This window comes from Mixophyes fleayi, chromosome 7, assembly GCF_038048845.1.
Source record: "Mixophyes fleayi isolate aMixFle1 chromosome 7, aMixFle1.hap1, whole genome shotgun sequence".
Lineage (NCBI taxonomy): Eukaryota > Metazoa > Chordata > Amphibia > Anura > Limnodynastidae > Mixophyes > Mixophyes fleayi.
In genome coordinates, this window is record NC_134408.1 from 8,487,251 (window position 1) to 8,510,911 (window position 23,661).

Here is a 23,661-nt window from a genome sequence, read left to right on the forward strand (position 1 = left end):
TTATAAATAAATGTTACTGTCATTCATACACAGGAAGGAAGGTTATATCTGCTGTATTATATGAAGCCTAATAGCAAATGTGTTTACTCTATGAAAACAAATGTTTAGAATGTTTTGTTGCGCTTATGACCTGGTTCTGTGGGTGTAAGTACGTCTGCCATAAGCCTGGCACATACGTTGCATCTGCAGAAGTGGACGCAACTTGAGATTTTTGTGTGCACATTTGTTGGCCCAACTCACCCAACTTGGCCCTATGTCTCTGTCTGATAAGGCTGGGGCAATATTGTAGCATTCAATTCCAGGACATATTTACAAACAAGACAGCTGACTCTCAGTGTATATTTACTAAACTGCAGGATTAAAAAAGTGGAGATGTTGCCTATAGCAACTAATCAGATTCTAGCTCTCATTTTGTAGAATAGCATTTCCTCATCAATGCTCCTCTATTCCTATTACTTCACCTCTCTCCCCATCAATGCTCCTCTATTCTTATTAATCCTCCCCTCTCCTCATTAATGCTCCTCTATTCTTATTACTCCTCCCCTCTCCTCATTAATGCTCCTCTATTCGTATTACTCCTCCCCTCTCCTTATTAATGCTCCTCTATTCTTATTACTCCTCCTCTCTCCTCATCAATGCTCCTGTATTATTATTACTCCTCCCCTCTCCTCATTAATGCTCCTCTATTCTTATTACTCCTCCCCTCTCCTTATTAATGCTCCTCTATTCTTATTACTCCTCCCCTCTCCTCATTAATGCTCCTCTATTCTTATTACTCCTCCCCTCTCCTCATTAATGCTCCTCTATTCTTATTACCCCTCCCCTCTCCTCATTAATGCTCCTCTATTCTTATTACTCCTCCCCTCTCCTCATTAATGCTCCTGTATTATTATTACTCCTCCCCTCTCCTCATTAATGCTCCTCTATTCTTATTACTCCTCCCCTCTCCTCATTACTGCTCCTCTGTTCGTAATACTCATCCTTTATTACTACTACTTCTCTCTTCTTTTACGTCTCCTCTCTCCCCATTAATGCTGAAGCATGTTCTCTTCCATACACCATCACTGTCTTTAGCTGTGTCTTCTCTTCTCATTATCATCTCCACCTCCTCTTCCTGACTAATGTATTCTCTCTTTCCCCCTGTATTTCCCTTCACCTACACAGCCCCCAGCCCCACTCCCTCCCTGCTCATTCCCACTCTCTCCCACAGTTTTTTCTATTCTCCTGTTTTATTCACTTCTATCTTTCACCACCTGCGGGGGTTGGGAACAGATCCTGTGCAGAGAACTGAGATACACAATGACTGCTTCTACGTATGACCTTGAACATGTACTGTATAATATACATCTTAGAGTATTCTGTGCCAACATTCATTAGCACAAATATATATATTCAGTGTTCCACACCAGTAACAACTGCCCTCTATACAGTTCATAGTTTATACGTCACTAATTAATCTAACTTGTAGCACACTCATATCATTATCACATAAAAACCAGCATTTACTGCCCAAATCAGCTAATCTGATGGGCCCACAAAAAGTGGGGATAGCTGTTTCTTGATGCCAAATCTCTTCCCCTGACCCCTCCCCTTCTGTGCTATCTCGTGTAACCAACCATCTTTCAGCTATCTCCACAGAGCTTAATATCTTCCCTCCTGTCAGAGTCACCACCTCCCCTCAAATCCCCCTCACTGTCAGTAACACCACAATTTCCTCAGTCTCCCAAGTCTCCCAAGCCCACTGCCTTGGTGTCACCTTGAAAACATTGTCAGAATACTCCCTTTTCCTGCCCAATGTACTACTAACACTCTTCTCTCATCATCTCCCTTCTTGACTACTGTAACCTCCTGTTATCTGGCATTCCTGACACCCATATATCCACACTTCAATCCATCCTAAATGCTGCTGCAAGACTGATCTTCCTGTCTCACTGTTCTAATCCCTACACTGGCTCCCTGTGTCCTCCAGCATCAAATTCAAATTACTCACCCTTACCTACAAAACCCTCAACACCCCCCCTTCATACATCTCAAATCTCTGATCAAAATACTCTTCCTCCCGCCCTCTTAGATCTACCTCTGACCTGCACCTGGTCTCGTCTCTGGTAACCACCTCTCACTCCCACCTACAAGACTTCTCCCGTGCTGCTCCCCACTTATAGAATTCCCTACAACGCTCAATCAGACTTTCCCACAGCCTTCAAATCTTTAGCTGCTCTTTGAAAACCCATCTCTTTTTTAGAGGTGACCTTATCCCCGATAACACTATTCACACTAATGCAGCTGTCCCTATCTCCACTCTGAGCCACATTCACTCCTCTTGTTTCAGCTGTGCCCTCTTCCACTTCCGGAGCACTGTGGCGCCTTACAAATCTATGATAATAATAATAATAATAATAATAAGACCATCACACAATTTGACCACACATGTACATAGGAAAATTGGAAGGGATCCAGCCTTCTTGTCTCAAACTGAGCGGTCGGATTACTCTGTACTTCACTGCAACTGGTCGATAGTCATCTTTTGACCACGTTTTACCTCCGATAATGGTCCTGTTGATTGACCTTAACATATAGGTTTGTTTTCAAGGAATATAAAGTTTCTAATCACAAACTTGCCCTCATTTTTCTTATTCCAACCTTTACTAATTTGCCCCCCCCCCTCCCCCCTCACTTTGTTCTACCAGCTTGAACGGTGCCAGGAGTGGGAGCTGGAGGAGAGAGGACGGATCCTTCTATCGCTAACATACAGCACTGAACGCGGGGGTCTGGTGGTGGGCATCATGCGTTGTGCTCATCTCGCGGCTATGGATGTTAACGGTTTTTCAGACCCGTACGTCAAAACGTGAGTACTTTATTCCATTTTGCAAGTCACATTAGCGAATGAAAATTGACAGAGAGAATATATCTGCTCCCATTTCCTATCCTAACAAGCACAGTAAGTCATGGAAGGTCAAGAACATGATAAGTCTTGTTCAAGTCATCCTGACGGGAATTTGGACATTGCTCACCAAGTTACGATGACCACAACGGCTGAACAATGACATATGATCGTCTGCTCATCGCATGCATCTCAGTTGGCCAATGGCGTCCAACTCATGGTATGTAAGTAATAAGACTAACTAACTCGGAGAGACCTGCTGAAGGCCTGGGACAGTCCTTGACCCCGGTACATAGGCCAGGACAGAGAAGAAGACAGTTCCCAGCCGTTATATCCCCTGGATATAGCATTCCAGATAGAAAGCTCTGGAGGTGCAGCTGGAGCGACATCATGTGGTAATCCCGGTGACTAATCTCGATGCAGACAAACATCTCTGAGATAGCAGTGGGTACTGGGTGCCAGGCCTCTGCCTTACCCACAATCAGCAGCACAGAAGAAGACATCTGTGCATTAAATAATAAGGCTGGGAAGGAATATATTTTATTGCCGATGTTTCAAGGCATCGCATCACCCCTTTCTCAGGGCCCCTTCCCCTCTCATAAACATATTCACATAATTACTCATTTAAAGTTGGACACAAGTTTGCATGTGACGTAAAACAGTTGTTGCACATGTGCCGGTATTTCTAACACTCGTGGACCCTTTGCACTCACAGAGGCGGATCAGAGGAATTCAGACCTACGCTACCCACACCCCAGAGGTGCCCACCTATTTAGAGTTACATCTGAAATGTGCTTTATGTAGACACAAAGTAGGTGAAACGTCTACGACGGCCATACAGGTACCAACTTGTGCATCGGTTATATCAGTATTAAGAGTTGAGACGAGTTTAAGCATAATGCAGCTCTAATTACAGGGAAACATACTTAGTGCCTGGGTGCAAGTTTGGGCGTAAGTCTAAATCACTTCAACAGGTTTTATCATGAGCCTCATAATACAAGTGTTTGTTATTCCTGTAGATGTTACGAGACGGATACGTTATAACAGTTATTGTTCTGTAACTGACTCATGATGTAAATGTGCAATTGGTTTGGTTCTGAAGGGGTGAATCAACGCTAGACATGAGTTAAATGACAATATTTCATTTTAAACTTGTCCCATAATATTTGCTGCCTTCCTATGTTTCCAACATCTCCGGCTTTGTTTGTTTTTTCCCTGAATGCTCGGCCTTTCCTGACTCATCTTTACCTGTTCAACTGCTAAACATTGTGCTATAATTAACCTCTTGCCTCCAACAAGAGATGTGTCTGTTTACGCTTCCCTAGATATACAATATCTCTGCTCCATACATGCAGAACATAATAACTCAGAGTGATGGACTATATCCAGGATTCGTCCTGTGTTCCGTATTAGCTTTCATCGTGATTTTCTAAATCCTTACAGTTCAGTTACCCATCATCCCTCTGGGATTTTAGTCTGCACGACACAAAGTTATCACTTCCAGGAGCTAACATGATTGTTAGATTTAATCAACCTTCTTAATTTTAATATGCAAATTAGAGATTGCTATTTGGCAGAATCTTTTATGGAATTAGTGATCTACTATTAAGAATACCAGCATATATACAAAAAGGGGGTGAATGTTGTCTCATTTACAGCAATATGTAGAATCATTGGAGAAATGTTTAAAAAATACATAGATAATACTGAGGAATGAATGAGAGAGACAGAGAGAGAGAGAGAGAGAGAGAGAGAGGGGGGGGGGGGAGAGGGAGACAGAGAGAGAGGAAGGGAGAGAGAGAGACTGGGAGTAGAGAGAGAGAGAGAGAGGGGGAGAGACAGAGAGAGTAAGAGAGAGAGAGTGCCTGGGAAAAGAGAGAGAGAGAGAGAAAGGGAGTGAGAAAGAGAGAGACTGGAGAGAGAGAGAGAGAGAGGGAGAGGGAGACAGAGGGAGAGAGAGGGATGGAGGGAGAGAGAGAGACTGGGAGAGAGAGGGAGAGGGAGACAGAGAGAGAGAGGGAGGGAGAGGGAGGGAGAGGGAGAGAGAGACTGGGAATAGAGGGAGAGAAAAGGAGAGAGAGAGAGAGAGGGAGAGAGAGAGAGAGAGAGAGGGGGGAGGGAAGGAGGGAGAGGGAGAGAGAAAGTGAGAGAGAGATGGAGAGAGATAGAGAGAGGCAGACAGAGACAGAGAGACAGAGAGTGAGTGAGAGAGAGAAAGAGAGGGACAAAGAGAGAGTAAGTGAGAGAGACAGTGAGAGAGAGGGAGAGCCAGAGAGAGAGAAAGAGAGTAAGATAGAGAGAGACAGAGAGAGAGTCAGAAAGAGAGAAAGAGAGAGGAGAGAGATAGAGGGAGAGAGACAGAGATACAGAGATAGAGAGAAGGAGATACAGAGAGAGAGATTAAGAGAGAGAGACAGAGGGGGAGAGAGAGGGATAGACAGAGAGAGAGAAGGAAAGAGGAAGAGAGAGAGAGTAAGAGAGAGAGTAAGAGAGAGAGAGAAAGGGAGAGAGGTATAGACACAAAGAGAGAAAGAGTAAGAGAAAGAGAGATATAGAGAGAGCAAGAGAGACATGGGGCTAGATTTACTAAACAGCGGGTTTGAAAAAGTGGAGATGTTGCCTATAGCAACCAATCAAATTCTAGGTTTCATTTTGTAGAATGCACTAAATAAATGAAAGCTAGAATCTGATTGGTTGCTATAGGCAACATCTCCACTTTTTCAAACCCGCAGTTTAGTAAATATACCCTATGGAGTCAGAGAGGGAGAGATAGAAAGAGTGAACAAGAAGGAAATAGAGATAGAGGGAGATGCAGAGAGATTGAATGAAAGGGAAAGATAGGGGAAGAGAGACAGAGGGAGAGAGAGAATGTGGACGAGAAAGAGGACGACAGACAGAAAGAAAGAAGTAGAGTAAGAGAGAGAAATAGAGGGAGAGAGAGAGAGAGAGAGAGAGAGAAGTTTAGTAAATTTACTTCACATGGCTTCAATCTGAGAGAATCATGGAAATTATAGAAATATATTATATGTTTATTACAGTTTTTTGTTTGTTTTATGTTTTTTTTGAAACTACAGAAAATGTTACTGTTTCTCTTCATTCTCTGAGCCAAGTAAGGGCTTGGTCAGAGCAGCTCTGTAAATACAGAAAAAATAATTTCTCTTCTGATCCTTCAGTATAACATAACTGCAGTCCAGCGGTAGTGGTACAATTAATTTAACCAAACGGCACTCTCTAGTCTGTTCCACACTAGGGCTGGTGTCTGGTGACCACCCATCACTGCTCCGTGATTCTGGCTACTGAACGTCAGATTTGGTTTTATCTCTACTCTTATAGTGTTTCTTCTATATAAACCTTTATTCTGGCTCCAGCTATGCTCAGGTTCCAGTAGACGGCGTTTTATCCGGCCATGATTCCTACAGATGTTCTGTGTTGTTCTTGGCCTTAGACCTAACAATACTATCACCATTATCTCACATACACTTCTCTTGTGGCTCCCGGCTCATAGTTCTCCTGTGTCCTTTATTCTTGTTAAATTTACTTTGAGTGGAGTTCTCTAGTTTCACTTAACCCCGGTCTTTAAATCTATTTACTGCGACTATTATTTTTTTCCTACTACTGCTCCCATTCATTATTTATTAACCCTCTGTGCATTGCTTCACTTCACTTCACTTCCCATTAACTCATCTCATCAGTCTCCAGCAATATGTCTGTATACCTGATTCCTGCTCACTCCAGGCTGGGATCTCATCTGAGCCTCCAGCAATATGTCTTTATACCTGATTCCTGCTCACTCCAGGCTGGGATCTCATCTGAGCCTCCAGCAATATGTCTGTATACCTGATTCCTGCTCACACACTCTCCAGGCTGGGATCTCATCTGAGCCTCCAGCAATATGTCTTTATACCTGATTCCTGCTCACTCCAGGCTGGGATCTCATCTGAGCCTCCAGCAATATGTCTTTATACCCGATTCCTGCTCACTCCAGTCTGGGATCTCATCTGAGCCTCCAGCAATATGTCTGTATACCTGATTCCTGCTCACACTCTCTCCAGGATGGGATCTCATCTGAGCCTCCAGCAATATGTCTTTATACCTGATTCCTGCTCACACACTCTCCAGGCTGGGATCTCATCTGAGCCTCCAGCAATATGTCTTTATACCTGATTCCTGCTCACTCCAGTCTGGGATCTCATCTGAGCCTCCAGCAATATGTCTGTATACCTGATTCCTGCTTACATACTTCCAGTCTGGGATCTCATCTGAGCCTCCAGCAATATGTCTTTATACCTGATTCCTGCTCACACACTCTCCAGGCTGGGATCTCATCTGAGCCTCCAGCAATATGTCTTTATACCTGATTCCTGCTCACACACTCTCCAGGCTGGGATCTCATCTGAGCCTCCAGCAATATGTCTGTATACCTGATTCCTGCTCACACACTCTCCAGGCTGAGATCTCATCTGAGCCTCCAGCAATATGTCTGTATACCTGATTCCTGCTTACATACTTCCAGTCTGGGATCTCATCTGATCCTCCAGCAATATGTCTTTATACCTGATTCCTGCTCACACACTCTCCAGGCTGGGATCTCATCTGATCCTCCAGCAATATGTCTTTATACCTGATTCCTGCTCACACACTCTCCAGGCTGGGATCTCATCTGAGCCTCCAGCAATATGTCTTTATACCCGATTCCTGCTCACTCCAGGCTGGGATCTCATCTGAGCCTCCAGCAATATGTCTTTATACCCGATTCCTGCTCACACACTCTCCAGGCTGGGATCTCATCTGAGCCTCCAGCAATATGTCTTTATACCTGATTCCTGCTCACACACTCTCCAGGCTGGGATCTCATCTGAGCCTCCAGCAATATGTCTTTATACCTGATTCCTGCTCACACACTCTCCAGGCTGGGATCTCATCTGAGCCTCCAGCAATATGTCTGTATACCTGATTCCTGCTTACATACTTCCAGTCTGGGATCTCATCTGAGCCTCCAGCAATATGTCTGTATACCCGATTCCTGCTCACACACTCTCCAGGCTGGGATCTCATCTGAGCCTCCAGCAATATGTCTGTATACCTGATTCCTGCTTACATACTTCCAGTCTGGGATCTCATCTGAGCCTCCAGCAATATGTCTTTATACCTGATTCCTGCTCACACACTCTCCAGGCTGGGATCTCATCTGAGCCTCCAGCAATATGCCCTTATACCTGATTCCTGTTCACACACTCTCCAGGCTGGGATCTCATCTGAGCCTCCAGCAATATGTCTTTATACCTGATTCCTGCTCACACACTCTCCAGGCTGGGATCTCATCTGAGCCTCCAGCAATATGTCTGTATACCTGATTCCTGCTTACATACTTCCAGTCTGGGATCTCATCTGAGCCTCCAGCAATATGTCTTTATACCTGATTCCTGCTCACACACTCTCCAGGCTGGGATCTCATCTGAGCCTCCAGCAATATGTCTTTATACCTGATTCCTGCTTACACACTCTCCAGGCTGGGATCTCATCTGAGCCTCCAGCAATATGTCTTTATACCTGATTCCTGCTCACACACTCTCCAGGCTGGGATCTCATCTGAGCCTCCAGCAATATGTCTTTATACCTGATTCCTGCTCACACACTCTCCAGGCTGGGATCTCATCTGAGCCTCCAGCAATATGTCTTTATACCTGATTCCTGCTTACATACTTCCAGTCTGGGATCTCATCTGAGCCTCCAGCAATATGTCTTTATACCCGATTCCTGCTCACTCCAGTCTGGGATCTCATCTGAGCCTCCAGCAATATGTCTTTATACCTGATTCCTGCTCACACACTCTCCAGTCTGGGATCTCATCTGAGCCTCCAGCAATATGTCTTTATACCTGATTCCTGCTCACACACTCTCCAGGCTGGGATCTCATCTGAGCCTCCAGCAATATGTCTGTATACCTGATTCCTGCTTACATACTTCCAGTCTGGGATCTCATCTGAGCCTCCAGCAATATGTCTTTATACCTGATTCCTGCTCACACACTCTCCAGGCTGGGATCTCATCTGAGCCTCCAGCAATATGTCTTTATACCTGATTCCTGCTTACACACTCTCCAGGCTGGGATCTCATCTGAGCCTCCAGCAATATGTCTTTATACCTGATTCCTGCTCACACACTCTCCAGGCTGGGATCTCATCTGAGCCTCCAGCAATATGTCTGTATACCCGATTCCTGCTCACACACTCTCCAGGCTGGGATCTCATCTGAGCCTCCAGCAATATGTCTTTATACCTGATTCCTGCTCACACACTCTCCAGGCTGGGATCTCATCTGAGCCTCCAGCAATATGTCTTTATACCTGATTCCTGCTTACATACTTCCAGTCTGGGATCTCATCTGAGCCTCCAGCAATATGTCTTTATACCTGATTCCTGCTCACACACTCTCCAGTCTGGGATCTCATCTGAGCCTCCAGCAATATGTCTTTATACCTGATTCCTGCTCACACACTCTCCAGTCTGGGATCTCATCTGAGCCTCCAGCAATATGTCTTTATACCTGATTCCTGCTTACATACTCTCCAGTCTGGGATCTCATCTGAGCCTCCAGCAATATGTCTTTATACCTGATTCCTGCTCACACACTCTCCAGGCTGGGATCTCATCTGAGCCTCCAGCAATATGTCTTTATACCTGATTCCTGCTCACACACTCTCCAGGCTGGGATCTCATCTGAGCCTCCAGCAATATGTCTTTATACCTGATTCCTGCTTACATACTTCCAGGCTGGGATCTCATCTGAGCCTCCAGCAATATGTCTTTATACCTGATTCCTGCTCACACACTCTCCAGGCTGGGATCTCATCTGAGCCTCCAGCAATATGTCTTTATACCTGATTCCTGCTCACACACTCTCCAGGCTGGGATCTCATCTGAGCCTCCAGCAATATGTCTGTATACCTGATTCCTGCTTACATACTTCCAGTCTGGGATCTCATCTGAGCCTCCAGCAATATGTCTTTATACCTGATTCCTGCTAACACACTTCCAGTCTGGGATCTCATCTGATCCTCCAGCAATATGTCTTTATACCTGATTCCTGCTTACATACTCTCCAGGCTGGGATCTCATCTGAGCCTCCAGCAATATGTCTTTATACCTGATTCCTGCTCACACACTCTCCAGGCTGGGATCTCATCTGAGCCTCCAGCAATATGTCTTTATACCTGATTCCTGCTCACACACTCTCCAGTCTGGGATCTCATCTGAGCCTCCAGCAATATGTCTTTATACCTGATTCCTGCTTACATACTCTCCAGGCTGGGATCTCATCTGAGCCTCCAGCAATATGTCTTTATACCTGATTCCTGCTCACACACTCTCCAGTCTGGGATCTCATCTGAGCCTCCAGCAATATGTCTTTATACCTGATTCCTGCTTACATACTCTCCAGGCTGGGATCTCATCTGAGCCTCCAGCAATATGTCTTTATACCTGATTCCTGCTCACACACTCTCCAGGCTGGGATCTCATCTGAGCCTCCAGCAATATTTTAAAAAGTATTTCTGCAGGGCTTAGGCAGTATCTAGGGCTATGCTTTCACTATAAAACACTTAATTTAAGTACCATTATTTGAGGCAAATTACTAGATCTCAGTTCAGAGTTTTCTGCCTTGTTTCACTTATTTTAGTCCTTCGAAGTGCGACCTCACTATGTCGTTAATCACATGTACACAATGTGCTGGGTACAGCAGAAAGGTGTTAATTAATTTAATTTATGTTTTAACCTTATCACAGCCAGAGGATTCAAAAAGGTTTACACCACCTAGGATCTGAGGAATAAAACCTGGACATTATCTTGCCCTGTAGTTGTCAGTTGGGTGTTTTCTCGCCCTGTAATTGTCAGTTGGGTATTAAATGCAATCAATAAGTTCTAGGATCCTATTCCCAGGAATTCAGCTGTTATAAATACAGAGAGACTCTGGGGCTCTAGGAGTTAGATATTGTGACTGCCCAGGGAAAACCGGCAGAGATTAAAGGCGATAGATAACACAGACAAATCAATTTTCACAGCACATTAATTGCTAATAAATTATATGAGATACATACTTTCCAATGTCCAGTGCACCAAGATGACAAGCAAGCTGAAGAAAACAAAATCATTAGAAATAAAGAATACATGAAGTTTTGAAGGATAACTATATCAAAACAAAATAATGTTTAATGTGTTGGCCAATCATGCGAGAATTCAGTTTTGGCAGCGGATAAGTAACGATGACAACAGAGTAAAGGTGATTGGCCAAATCAAAGTTAATACTGTAACAGTCAATAACATTTATATTTCCAGTAACCTGTAAATCCTTTAAAAAATGTACAAACATCAAGATGAATACGTAAAATTGTAGATAATATTTCTTGGTAAAAGTTCGATTTCTAATTGTTTATTAATGTGCTTCGTAGTGTTGATGTTTATTATGTTTTTTTTATTACTAGAATTGTATAATAATTTATATTGCATTTTGCATGAAGGGGGGGGGGGGAGTTAGGGGCTAAATATAAGCCAGCAATGACAAGGATGGAGTGCAGAGTAATGTAGTAAAGGGGATGTCAGTGTAGATTATTACAATTGCTTGAAAAATGATTAAATGATGACATTTTGGAGGCTGCATGGCTCCAGGGATTATAGAACATGAAAAGAATAACAGAAATGATGGCAGTGCTATGGTCTATGTCCCCCACACAAATGCACATTAAATTGCCGGAGTTACAACACTGGGAGTCTGGTGTGGGGGTCGATTTGTAAGACTGTGGTCTACCTTTGCAGGTGGTAATTACCAGCATCATTCAGTAGCAGCTGTCAGCAATACAGTTGGCATTGGCACAAAGTGTCTATGAAAAACACGCTTGTGTGAGTTGTCCAATCTTGTCTGTACTGAAGGTCCTGGAGTTTCCTTTTCTTCACCTTTTCACCTTTTCTGCCCCAGGCTTGGCAGGGGGTTTCCATGCACTAGGAACCCCCCCCCCCCCCTCGGTTTGCCTATGCCTTAATCTGCTCTTGGCTACCTGGCATGGTATTGCTACAGTTGGGTTTGTGAGATCATACACCCATCACCAAAATAATTTGTGTTACTGCACACAGTTTCATTTTCCAAATCATATCTTTGCCTGTTTCTGAGGGACAATTTTTTTGTGAGGTTAAATGAATAACAGATCTGATCATTCAGCAATCAGATTGACATATCACGAACATTCAAGTCATTGAAGACTAACTTATCCCAAGTTCTCAAATTACCCCCAATTTATTATAAGCCTATACACCCAACAGGGAGAGATGACCATTAACTGCCTCTTTCTATGTCCTGGCAATCTCCTCTTCTGGTGACTCCTGTTGGGGACAAGTGTGGGAATGAGTAGAAGAATGCCGGTATAATTGTAGACCTCCCCAGGGCCCTCCTACAGTTACATGAAGAAGTGTGTGTGCTAGTTTTTACTCAAATTTGTCTATTAGTCAGTAGAAGTGGACATAGCATATCACTAACTGGTCCCTATTAAACACTCCCTACCCTTTCACCAAAAGCTTACCCCAGGAAAAAGACACAATACAGATATATTTATAATAAGCACCCTGTGCTGTGTAGCTTACTGAAATCTCTGGAGTTAAACAAAAGATCGACATTCAGTATTTATTAAATTCTTACAGTATACGAATAGAATGGAATAGATTCTTGAACTATTCTGAAATCCCCCCTCTCACAGCCCCTGGAAATACTCTCAGGAAGTGACAGGCTTTGTGTGAGAGGTTCATGTAATATGTGCTGAGCTGGGAAATCTTCACACTGGCTCCATGAGCTCAGGGGGCTCCAGGGAGATAATGGTAGAACAGCTTCTTGTTATTCCATCCTCGCATCTCTTTACACTTGCAACAAACTGGCTCAAACTGAGAAATTATGTTTTTCTCTCTACCATCCCGGCTCACCGGTATAGTCTCTGGAAACATGAGCTGCTGACTGGTATTTTCACCAGAGGCCAAGGATACATTACAGACATAAGTGTGCAGTATGTAGAAAACCTACTCTATGGGGTTAATTTATAAAAATGTACCCCTATGTCTCCTTAACTATAGGAATCTCCCTCCCTGGGTACCTTTTCTAATTAAAGATATCTTAGATCCTTAAAATTAGGATATTTTGCAGAGCTGAACTGAAGAACGAACTTCAGGGATCAGGAGGCTTTTTCCAGGCGTGAGATTGTTTATCCAGAGTACAGATAAGTAGAGTCTTTTTGTAATTTAAATAATGTCCTTAATTAGTGAAGCAGTGCTCCTCACAGTGACAGTAGGAGGAATTTAGTGATTGTGTCGCCGTGTATGGCCATTCCACCACTATTTTCCTTCCTCACCATAACTCTCCTCCCCCTGACACCACTATACCCCTCCTCGATCTCACCCATAACTCTCCTCCCCCTTCCTCCACTAAACCCCTCCTCATTCTTCACCATAAGTCTCCTCCCCCTGCCACCACTATACCCCTCGTCGTTCTCCACCATAACTCTCCTCCTCCTGCCACCACTAAACCCCTGCTCGTTCTCCACCATAACTCTCCTTCCCCTGCCTCCACTATACCCCTCTTCGTTCTCCACCATAACTCTCCTCTCCCTTCTTCCACATAACCCTCCTCGTTCTCCACCATAACTCTCCTCCACCTGCCACCACTATACCCCTCCTCGTTCTCCACCATAACTCTCCTTCCCATGCCACTACTATACCCCTCCTCGTTCTCCACCATAACTCTCCTCCTCCTGACACCACTATGCCTCTCCTTGTTCTCCACCATAACTCTCCTCCACCTGCCACCAATATACCCCTCCTCGTTCTCCACTATAACTCTCCTCCCCCTGCCACTACTATACCCCTCCTCGTTTTCCACCATAACTCTCCTCCACTTGCCACCACTATACCCCTCCTCGTTCTCCACCATAACTCTCCTCCCCCTGCCTCAACTATACCCCTCTTCGTTCTCCACCATAACTCGCCTCCCCCTTCCTCCACTAAACCCCTCCTTGTTCTCCACCATAACTCTCCTTCCCCTGCCTCCACTATACACCTCCTCGTTCTCCACCATAACTCTCCTCCTCCTGACACCACTATACCTCTCCTCGTTCTCCACCATAACTCTCCTCCACCTGCCACCAATATACCCCTCCTCGTTCTCCACCATAACTCTCCTCCCCCTGCCACCACTATACCTCTCCTCGTTCTCCACCATAACTCTCCTCCCCCTTCTTCCACATAGCCCTCCTCGTTCTCCACCATAACTCTCCTTCCCCTGCTTCCACTATACCCAGCTTTGTCCTCCACCATAACTCTCCTCCACCTGCTACCACTATACCCCTCCTCATTCTCCACCATAACTCTCCTCCACCTTCTACCACTATACCCCTCCTCGTTCTCCACCATATCTCTCCTCCACCTGCCACCACTATACCCCTCCTCGTTCTCCACCATAACTCTACTCCTCCTGCCACCACTATACCTCTCCTCGTTCTCCACCATAACTCTCCTCCACCTGCCACCACTGTACCCCTCCTCGTTCTCCGCCATAACTCTCCTCCCCCTGCCACCACTATACCCCTCCTCGTTCTCCACCATAACTCTCCTCCACCTGCCAACACTATACCCCTCCTCGTTCTTCACCATAACTCTCCTCCTCCTGCCACCACTATACCCCTCCTCGTTCTCCACCATAACTCTCCTCCTCCTGTCACCACTATACCCCCCCTCGTTCTCCACCATATCTCTCCTCCCCCTGCCAACACTATACCTCCCCTCGTTCTCCACCATATCTCTCCTCCCCCTGTCACCACTATACCCCTCCTCGTTCTCCACCATAACTCTCCTCCACCTGCCAACACTATACCCCTCCTCGTTCTTCACCATAACTCTCCTCTTCCTGCCACCACTATACCCCTCCTCGTTCTCCACCATAACTCTCCTCCTCCTGCCACCACTATACCCCCCCTCGTTCTCCACCATAACTCTCCTCCCCCTTCCTCCACTATACCCCTCCTCGTTCTCCACCATAACTCTCCTCCTCCTGCCACCACTATACCCCCCCTCGTTCTCCACCATAACTCTCCTCCCCCTTCCTCCACTATAATCCTCCTAGTTCTCCACCATAGTGCTCCATGGTTTCATCTCCCACCATACTCCTATACCTCCTCAACAAACATAGCTCTCTATGGGTTTATCCTCTGTAATGTTCGTTTTGTCGCTACCAATAAACATTGTCCAATGCGATTATTGTAGTTCCAACGCACAAAGAGATTTAATAGCAAAAGATGGCAGGATTTACAGCAAGCCATTATGATGCATAAAAGTATAACAAACAGGAAAGTATAAACAGAATACATTACATTATGCAAGTGTGCCCTGGTCATGTTCAGCACTGTAGTCTGCAGTCAGGAAGAGAGAGCTAACAATGGCCCATGACTATGCAGTTCGAATTAACATTATCAGTGATGATGTGTCGAATATACACAGATAACAGTCAGAGAGGTCTTCATTGGTCCAGGGATAATGATGTTTCAGTAGACTGCTGGTTATAGGTCAGTTCATTTCATCTTTTCGCGCGGTAAAACAATATTAATCAATTTAGTAATACTTCATCCAATTATTTGACTTCCACACCCCTTTTGCATGTTGTTCATATAAAATGGAAGTAATTCAGCCAACACTTAGCCCATGTTATATGTTGTAAAATGTATAATATGTCAATAACCGATTGATAGGTGCGGGCCTTATCAGTATATGAGTCCATGTGACCTGGAAATAAGTATAGAAATCACTGTACCAAGTTGGTGAGAAATATTGGAAATCACAGTGAAACCCTCAATATACTCCCTTTTGGCTGCTATCCTACACCAGTGCACATTTATTATATCCAATGTCTTCTGAACTGAAGATGTAACACAGCATCACATTTTCTGGACCTGTCCTTGGCTGAGAAATGGGATAGTTCACCAAAAACTAGACTGTGACCTCAATTGGGCAAAAAACCTGAATAGGTGTAAAAAATGGATGTACTATTTAAAATATAAAATAACAGCCATACTGGTTTAGTGGTGGCTGAAATCCTAACAACTGTTGTGGGACAAGACGTACCCTGCCCTCGGCATCGATCCATTCCTGTGGTGGTCCTTGGAGAATAAGGAGAGAACATTAATTAACTATACCCTCACAGTGGCTCACTGTCTCGTTGCTGTTAATTGGAAAAGGTCTCTGCCACAGCTCCGGAACTACAGGGCGCAAAGTGACACATTATGGAATATACCCAACAAGACCGAATGAGAAGATCGATTGTATCTCATGCCGCTTGGTACTCAAGGGATTTATAGCCCAACCTGATCCTGCAAAGCCCCAGGGGCTGCTCATAAAACTATAATGAGTAGAACGGAACACAATCAATGCGTATATTACGAAGATCCATTACCCTTTGACAAGGGGTGTCCTAGGTCGTTGTGTTACATAGACATACGCTACAGTGTATACATGACGACTCTTCACTGTACATCATTATTTGTTTCTTATAAATCTGCCATAGCCAAATAACTTAACAATAAAGACGATGAACACTAACTGGATTTACCGGCAATTGCTGGCAACATATGATCGATCCTAATCAGATGTTGATGGAAATCTAAAATCTTACATCCGGCAGATAGGGCCCTGTTAGGTCTAAAATGATCAAAAAATATCGCAGTCTATGGGCACCTATACATTCTTCTTAATTCTTCATTTAAATATCATCCCCACTCTGTTCATTTCATGCTTCCTTACTGCATAAGTTAAACCCATATTCATTTAAAGAATATGTATATAGTTTTGTTTCTTTCTGATGGAAAAAATTAAGAAAACAAAAGTTTGATATACTCTCTGTGCAGGGCAAAGGTCGCCTCTCGGTTTCCTTACACTAGACGCTGCGCCAAATTCCAGATCTGGCCCTGATGACATGAGGGACTCTAACGAGCATAAAACTGTTATGCTTTAAGGGGGGACTCTGCCACTAAAGAATTATATGGGGCAGTACGGTGGCTCAGTGGTTAGCACTTCTGCCTCTCAGCACTGGGGTCATGAGTTTGATTCCTGACCATGGCCTTGTCTGTGTGGAGTTTGTATATTCTCCCCGTGTTTGTGTGGGTTTCCTCCGGGTGCTCCGGTTTCCTCCCACACTCCAAAACCATACTGGTAGGTTAATTGGCTGCTATTAATTTGACCCTAGTTAAATTGGACCACAGCAACCAATCAGACTCTATCAGTTTAGAAAATGATGTCACTTATTAGACCCGGTGACCAGTAATAATTAGCGTGTCTCCAGATCAGAGCCACATACGGAGACTGCTATGTATCTCCGTCTGGGAGAGGGTTGTATTAGTGGGTGAGTCATCTGATATACTCATGAATTTAATTGTAGACTTCAGCTCCCCCTCCGGCTCTTCGAGCGCGGCACCTGTGAGTAATCCCGCTCGCTGGCAGAGAATGGCTGGGGAGCCAGTGTAGCGTGCGGCTCCCTCTCTGTGGACGTTTGACTTCGTTTCAGTTCTTTCCTTTACCGGTTTATATTTAGCTGCAGGAGCGAACTGCAGATTTCACTTCAGCAGGTTTTAAACTAACAGTTAAGAGGACAAAGGTCCTTTGTTTGGAGTCTGGAGCCCGATACGCGGTAACACCAGCGTCACGTACCGTGTAATTATTAAAGGGCGCCGATATTAAATAGGAACAGACAGGATATCAGCCCTGTGTTATCCCCAAATAGCAACTGATATTTTTACCAGCGATTTTCTGTATTATTATCAGAACTGTACAAAACATTTCTTCATTTGTACGTGCGGTAATGATTCCACGACCAAACGCAATTCCTGGGTCTGAGGTGTATGGGAAAACGGATCCCTACTATAATTTATAGGGATATCATAGGATAATTCTGGTTTCATTTCGTGGGACAGCTATATGGGATACTGCACCACAACTGTAAACTACAAGGCTGTTATAAGACACTGAGGAATTCTGTGACCACTTTACTTATAATATTCAATATAAGTTATAGTAAAGGGTGCGTTGTAATACACTAGTTTCCCTAATGAACACTAATGTGAAGACATCGGAGATTACCGTTCATACATACACTAATATCAGTTGTGTATTATATAATAATAATCCTCATTGGGTGGAGATGGTTCACTTTCCAGTTTTTGGGACAAAATTCTGGAACCATACTTCTCAACTGTCCTGATTTCGGCAGGACCGGCCAGATCTTAGGGCCATGTCCCGCCTGTGGACATGTTTGTCCCGGGGGTGGTGATGTTGGGAGATATCCGCATAGCAGTGAACATGCGCAGCGTAGTTGCTACTGGCGCGTACTGTTGTGTGCGCAGGGGAAGGGAAGGTTCAAAGGTTACAGCGCTAGGCAGCTCTCTGGGGGAGTGGCCACACCCCCAGCGCAATGTGACCACGCCCCCTGTCACAAGGACAGATATTCAAATGTTGGGAGGTATGTAGAACCCGATGTAAGGACTGACAGAGAGGAGCAGCAGAATGTATGGGGTTTACAACCAAATCCTCTGAGTCACTCAGCCAAGAGCGCCTTCCTCCATGTCCTGATGTGTCACTCGGGGGTCCTACCTCCATACGTGTAACTTTTATTAGCGTCCCCTTAGTTCCTTATGTGTCACATTAATTAGAATCCCCTCAGCTCCGTGTGTCACATAAGTTAGTGCCCTCTCAGCTCCCTATGTGTCATATTAATTAGTGTCCACTCAGCTACCAAATTTGTCACATTTATTAGTACCTGGGAAGTAGTGTAGGCAGAGTGAGATTTGAGAGGGGGGGACGCGTCCCAGCTAAAATTGCAGGATATAAAAAAAAATGCTGCCCAGCATTTGTCCGTTATACACAAATACATCCAGCGTCTTCCCTGCACACAATGTATTTGCCCCCCTTACATTGCAACATGGTTTATCCAGGTATAAATTTGGATTTGCTCCAAACTCAGCCCACATCTCGTTATTCCTAGTTCATACCTTATTGTACATGTTACAGCCGCTGACAGCTGCTACGCCCCCATATTGAGGCTTTTCATACAATGAAGAGAAGATAATAATTCAGCTTTGTGCCCCTGGAACCAGCACACTGTGAGTTCTGATGTCAGGATCACAGGGTAAAGGAAACATTGATCCATCTGTGGATATGACAGCCTGACATTGGTATTGGAAGTTTAATAATATAAAACATCTGAGTTATATACACAGTCCCCAGCTACGCAGCCATATAGATATTACCTTCTATAATAACCTGGATATTTATGAGCCAATGTTAATAAGAGCACGGTCCTATCTGGGAGGATGACACGGATCGATATGTAATATATCCTTCCACACAACATGCAGTTGTTTGCTCAGGATGCAGATCTCTGCGGACTGTGAGCCCCCTCCTCACCGGGGATCAGTGGTTACACACTAGAAATAACAGAGATCGATGCTAAATGGGTCATGCCTTATTTGGCGTGCATCCTACTTTCTATGTGTGCATAAGCGTGTTTACACGTATGGTCATGTATGTAAGTGGATGGCATAGAGAGTATTGAAGTAGATTATTACAGCCTGTATGATCATGACTGGGCTCTGGGTAACAAGACTGTTATTAGGCTAGCAGTAATGATTAGACTCCTGACTCTGTATAACATGTAGGTGAAATCTGTGTCTCCAGGGAAGATTTATTTTTAGCAGTGGGGGTAGGGGGTGGGCTTGTCTCAGGTCTCCAGGGGCCACAGATGTGCAGCGATACGGAGCAGCCGAGGATTGGGTGGGATTATGACCTTAACGGTGGGGGCTCGGAAACTGACATGGTCTAAAGAAACAGACTAAGCACTGGATAGATTAGGAGAGTACGTTATCATTTATAATGAAAGCTGACCTTTGGCCTCGAACTTAGCCTGTATCGGGGATACAAGCAGGGCTTCAACATGTCCTGGCTTTCCCAAGACAGTCCCTGTTTTTGTAGAGATGTCCACATATGTCTTCAGTCCTTAGCTTGTTCATCATCATCATCATCATTTATTTATATAGCGCCGCTAATTCCGCAGCGCTGTACAGAGAACTCATTCACATCAGGCCCTGTCCTATTGGAGCTTACAGTCTAAATTTCCTAACATACACACACAGACAGACAGAGACTAGGGTACATTTTGATAGCAGCCAATTAATCTACAATTAAACAGTAATTGGAAAGTAAGGTTGATTAATAAATTGCAAAAGTTCATTATATAAATATATAACTGTATATAGCATAGTATGTAGTAGCAAAAGTAGTGCAAAATTATGTTAATACCATGTTAAATAGTAAGTGTTTAGCATATAAGATTGATTATTTTCTTGCCACAGTACAAGTACAGTACTTGTTGAGACAGTTTTTGTTGTTGGTCGCTGAGATGTATTTACAGCAATCTACAAGTTTAACGTAGGTCTTGGTACTCACTACATATTTTGCTAAATCAAAAAAATAAAAACATCTACTTTTTGTTTGCTTGTGTAGGCTGATAACTCAATACTGAGATCATAGTTATTTATGTAGTGGGTGAAATATTCCAGTCTGTTGGAGGGCCATTCCAGGCACACAGAACATCGTGGATATTTCTGTACAGGTTTGAAACACGTACAATGATGTGTAATTGTGTATAAATGGACTGTTATGCATAAGCTGGTGCGAATTTTGTTCCCATAGCAGTTCCTCAAATCTGTCTATAGCAATATTTCTCAACCCTGAAGTAGATTTGATTTAAGGAAAAGTCGATACTTTGATCAATATCATCGATTTGTGGTGTTGTTAATGACGGTTCAGTGATGAGAATGTATTTGGTATGTTTGCAGTCTTTATTATGATTGATATTCGTGTATAATGCTTTCACATCACACATAACTACGGCATCTTCTTTATTCCATGTTATGTTGTTTTGATTATCAAGAACAAGTAGCATTTTTAGGCTATAATCTGTAACACCGAATAGCTATTTTTCAGTTATTGGTAGTTATCAGGTCATGGCTTCAGTTTTCTGCTTCAAAATTATGACACTCTTAGAGGTATGAAAAAGTGGAGATGTTGCCTATAGCAACCAATCAGATTCTAGCTGTCATTTTGTACCATGTACTGAATAAATGCGAACTAGAGTCTAGAATATTTAGTAACTATACCCCTTAATCTCACCTCAAACCTAAATCTCATCATTAACTTCTCTTTCCCCAGTTACCTGAAGCCGGACGTGGAGAAAAAGTCCAAGCACAAAACAGCTGTAAAGAAGAAAACTCTTAACCCAGAATTTAATGAGGTAAAAAGGGGGAACGGACAGGGGTGCAATGTTCTGCACCATTAGGACACAGCAAAGCAATACTATGCACCACAATGATAGCAGTGTAATGCTCTGCAGAGGAGGAATTGTTCTAGCTCTTCGGGGGTGGGGCTTAGTATTCAACTGGGAGTGGTTTGATGGTTGGGGATGGGCTAAGGTGCACCTGTTGCCTATATACAGTGGAGGCAGCCATTTTGTCGGCTGAACCAATGTCCGTGACAATGCGCTCTTCACTAATAATGTGAGGCATAAAGTTGATGAAATAATAAATGCAGGTAGCGCTCAACTCTGAAAAAACAAGAGCAGCTATTATTGAAGGGAAATATCCTATCCCTTTTAAATTCTAGTATATTAGTAAAAATAATTGCGCTCAATTGTTTTACAATGGGTATGGATGTATCAATTGATGGAATATCACAAATTATATTGCATTTTATTAACAACAGTTAAACAACAGATAAAATAGAATAAAAGGTCCTTGATAAAACAATAGAATAGAGATATCGCAGATTAAAATCTTACATTAATAGTGCAACAGTAAAACAGCAGATAAACTGAGAGTCCTTAAATAATGACATAGTAAGTGAATCACACAAGCAAGTATCGGAAGTCCAATTGCATATTGACAATAGAGACCACTCCAATTTCCTATATGAGGATAATGGATCCTTGGCACCAACATATTCCAAAGAGAACAAAGTTCAATCCACAGTTTAAGCCAAACCTCAATCAGTCCAGCAGTGTTTCACAGTTAACTTACGGTGCAGGGATCCCCGTGTGTAGTCCAGCGCCAACCGCGCTCACGTGGTGGCTCCTTGGTATTAGTGTATTGCCGACAGAAGGAAGAAGATGGCGTGCGTTCCACTATGGAACGCACGCTACTTCCGGATGACGTCAGAGGTGTGGGGGCGTGACCCAACGCGTTTTATTCGCAATGTTCTGCACCATTAGGACACAGCAAAGCTATACTATGCACCACATTGATAGCAGTGTAATGCTCTGCAGAGGAGGAATTGTTCTAGCTCTTCAGGGGTGGGGCTTAGTATTCAACTGGGTGTGGTTTGATGGTTGGGGATGGGTTAAGGTGCACCTGTTGCCTATATACAGTGCAGGCAGCCATTTTGTCGGCTGAACCAATGTCCGTGACAATGCGCTCTTCACTAATGAACTTTTTCAAAAAATTTTTAAGGATAGTCCAATTTGCCTGACATTCTCCTCCTAAACCGCATATTGGACCCCTGGATGTGTTTCATTAATTCTAGTGGCCCCATGTGATCCCTTTATCTACAATCACGGCCGATACCCGTTCTTGTGGGACTGTTTTTCACAGCTTCACAGCTCTTATAGTAAAGAACCCTTTTTGTATCTGGAAATTATATATATATAACATTATACCATTTTAGTTCTCAAGAATAAGATATCTTGTATGGACTCTAGTACATCATTCTGTGTAATCTGCAAACAAGAGAAGAAAGTACAATTAAATCCAACTTCTACATCATTTATAAATAAGACAAACAACATTGGTCCCATTAGTCCACCGACCATTAATAACTAGTCTCTGGACACAGTATTTAGGACAGTTTTATATCCAATAATATATTGTAAATTCTACAATAGTCTATAGGTACTGCAACCCTCTGTTCCCTTTTCTACGCAGTCCCTCGAAAAGTAAATTGTTGGACATGATCAGTCTTGCAGACACAAGATGGCCGCCTCTGCTATGTGTAAACAAAGGGGTCTATCTTATTTGTCAGCGTCAAGTCTTTTCCTCTCTGTTTGGTCAGGAATTCTTCTACAAGATTGGTCTTCATGAGCTTCAGAAGCGGAGCCTGGAGGTAACCGTGTGGGATTACGACCTGGGAAAATCCAATGACTTCATAGGTAAGAAATATAATGTGCAACCCCAGTTTCCATAGCACAACCTGAATAAATCCAACCATGTATACAGCACACACTTTGCTAAGCACATCTGCGTACCATCTGCTACATCACTGTATAATACTTTTCCATTAGGAATATATTAATTTGCTCCGTTACAGTTTGGTAGTCAGCAGACTTTTTTTTTAAAATCAAAATATTGGTCCAAATAGACATATGGATTGGTTGCATTGCTAATTACTTGTCACATCTGACAGTCACTCGCAGCATTAGTACAACTCATACCAAAGACTCTGCAATTCCTATCCGGCAATTTCACCTGCAATTAGGGCTCATTGGTGAACATTGCTTGCAGGTGTAGAATTTGCACTGACCCTCAGCAACCAATCACACGCTTGATTTCATTGTGGAACTTGCATTATGCAGATAAAAGCTAATGGCTGATTGGTTGTTGTGGATCGGTACAAACCTTAGACCCAAATTCAACGCTGACAAGTAGTAAGCAAGTCCTATGAAGT

At 43.6% G+C, this 23,661-nt stretch overlaps 1 protein-coding gene across 1 annotated transcript in view; it reads left to right on the forward strand.

Annotated features, from left to right (window-relative positions):
* Positions 1-23,661, forward strand: part of DOC2A (double C2 domain alpha) — a 50,584-nt gene that overhangs the window by 21,596 nt on the left and 5,327 nt on the right. Inside the window, exons 8-10 of the mRNA XM_075178909.1 lie at positions 2,688-2,845; positions 21,160-21,241; positions 23,050-23,146. Of these exons, the coding sequence (XP_075035010.1) occupies positions 2,688-2,845; positions 21,160-21,241; positions 23,050-23,146 (337 nt within the window). The remainder of the gene's footprint in view (positions 1-2,687; positions 2,846-21,159; positions 21,242-23,049; positions 23,147-23,661) is intronic.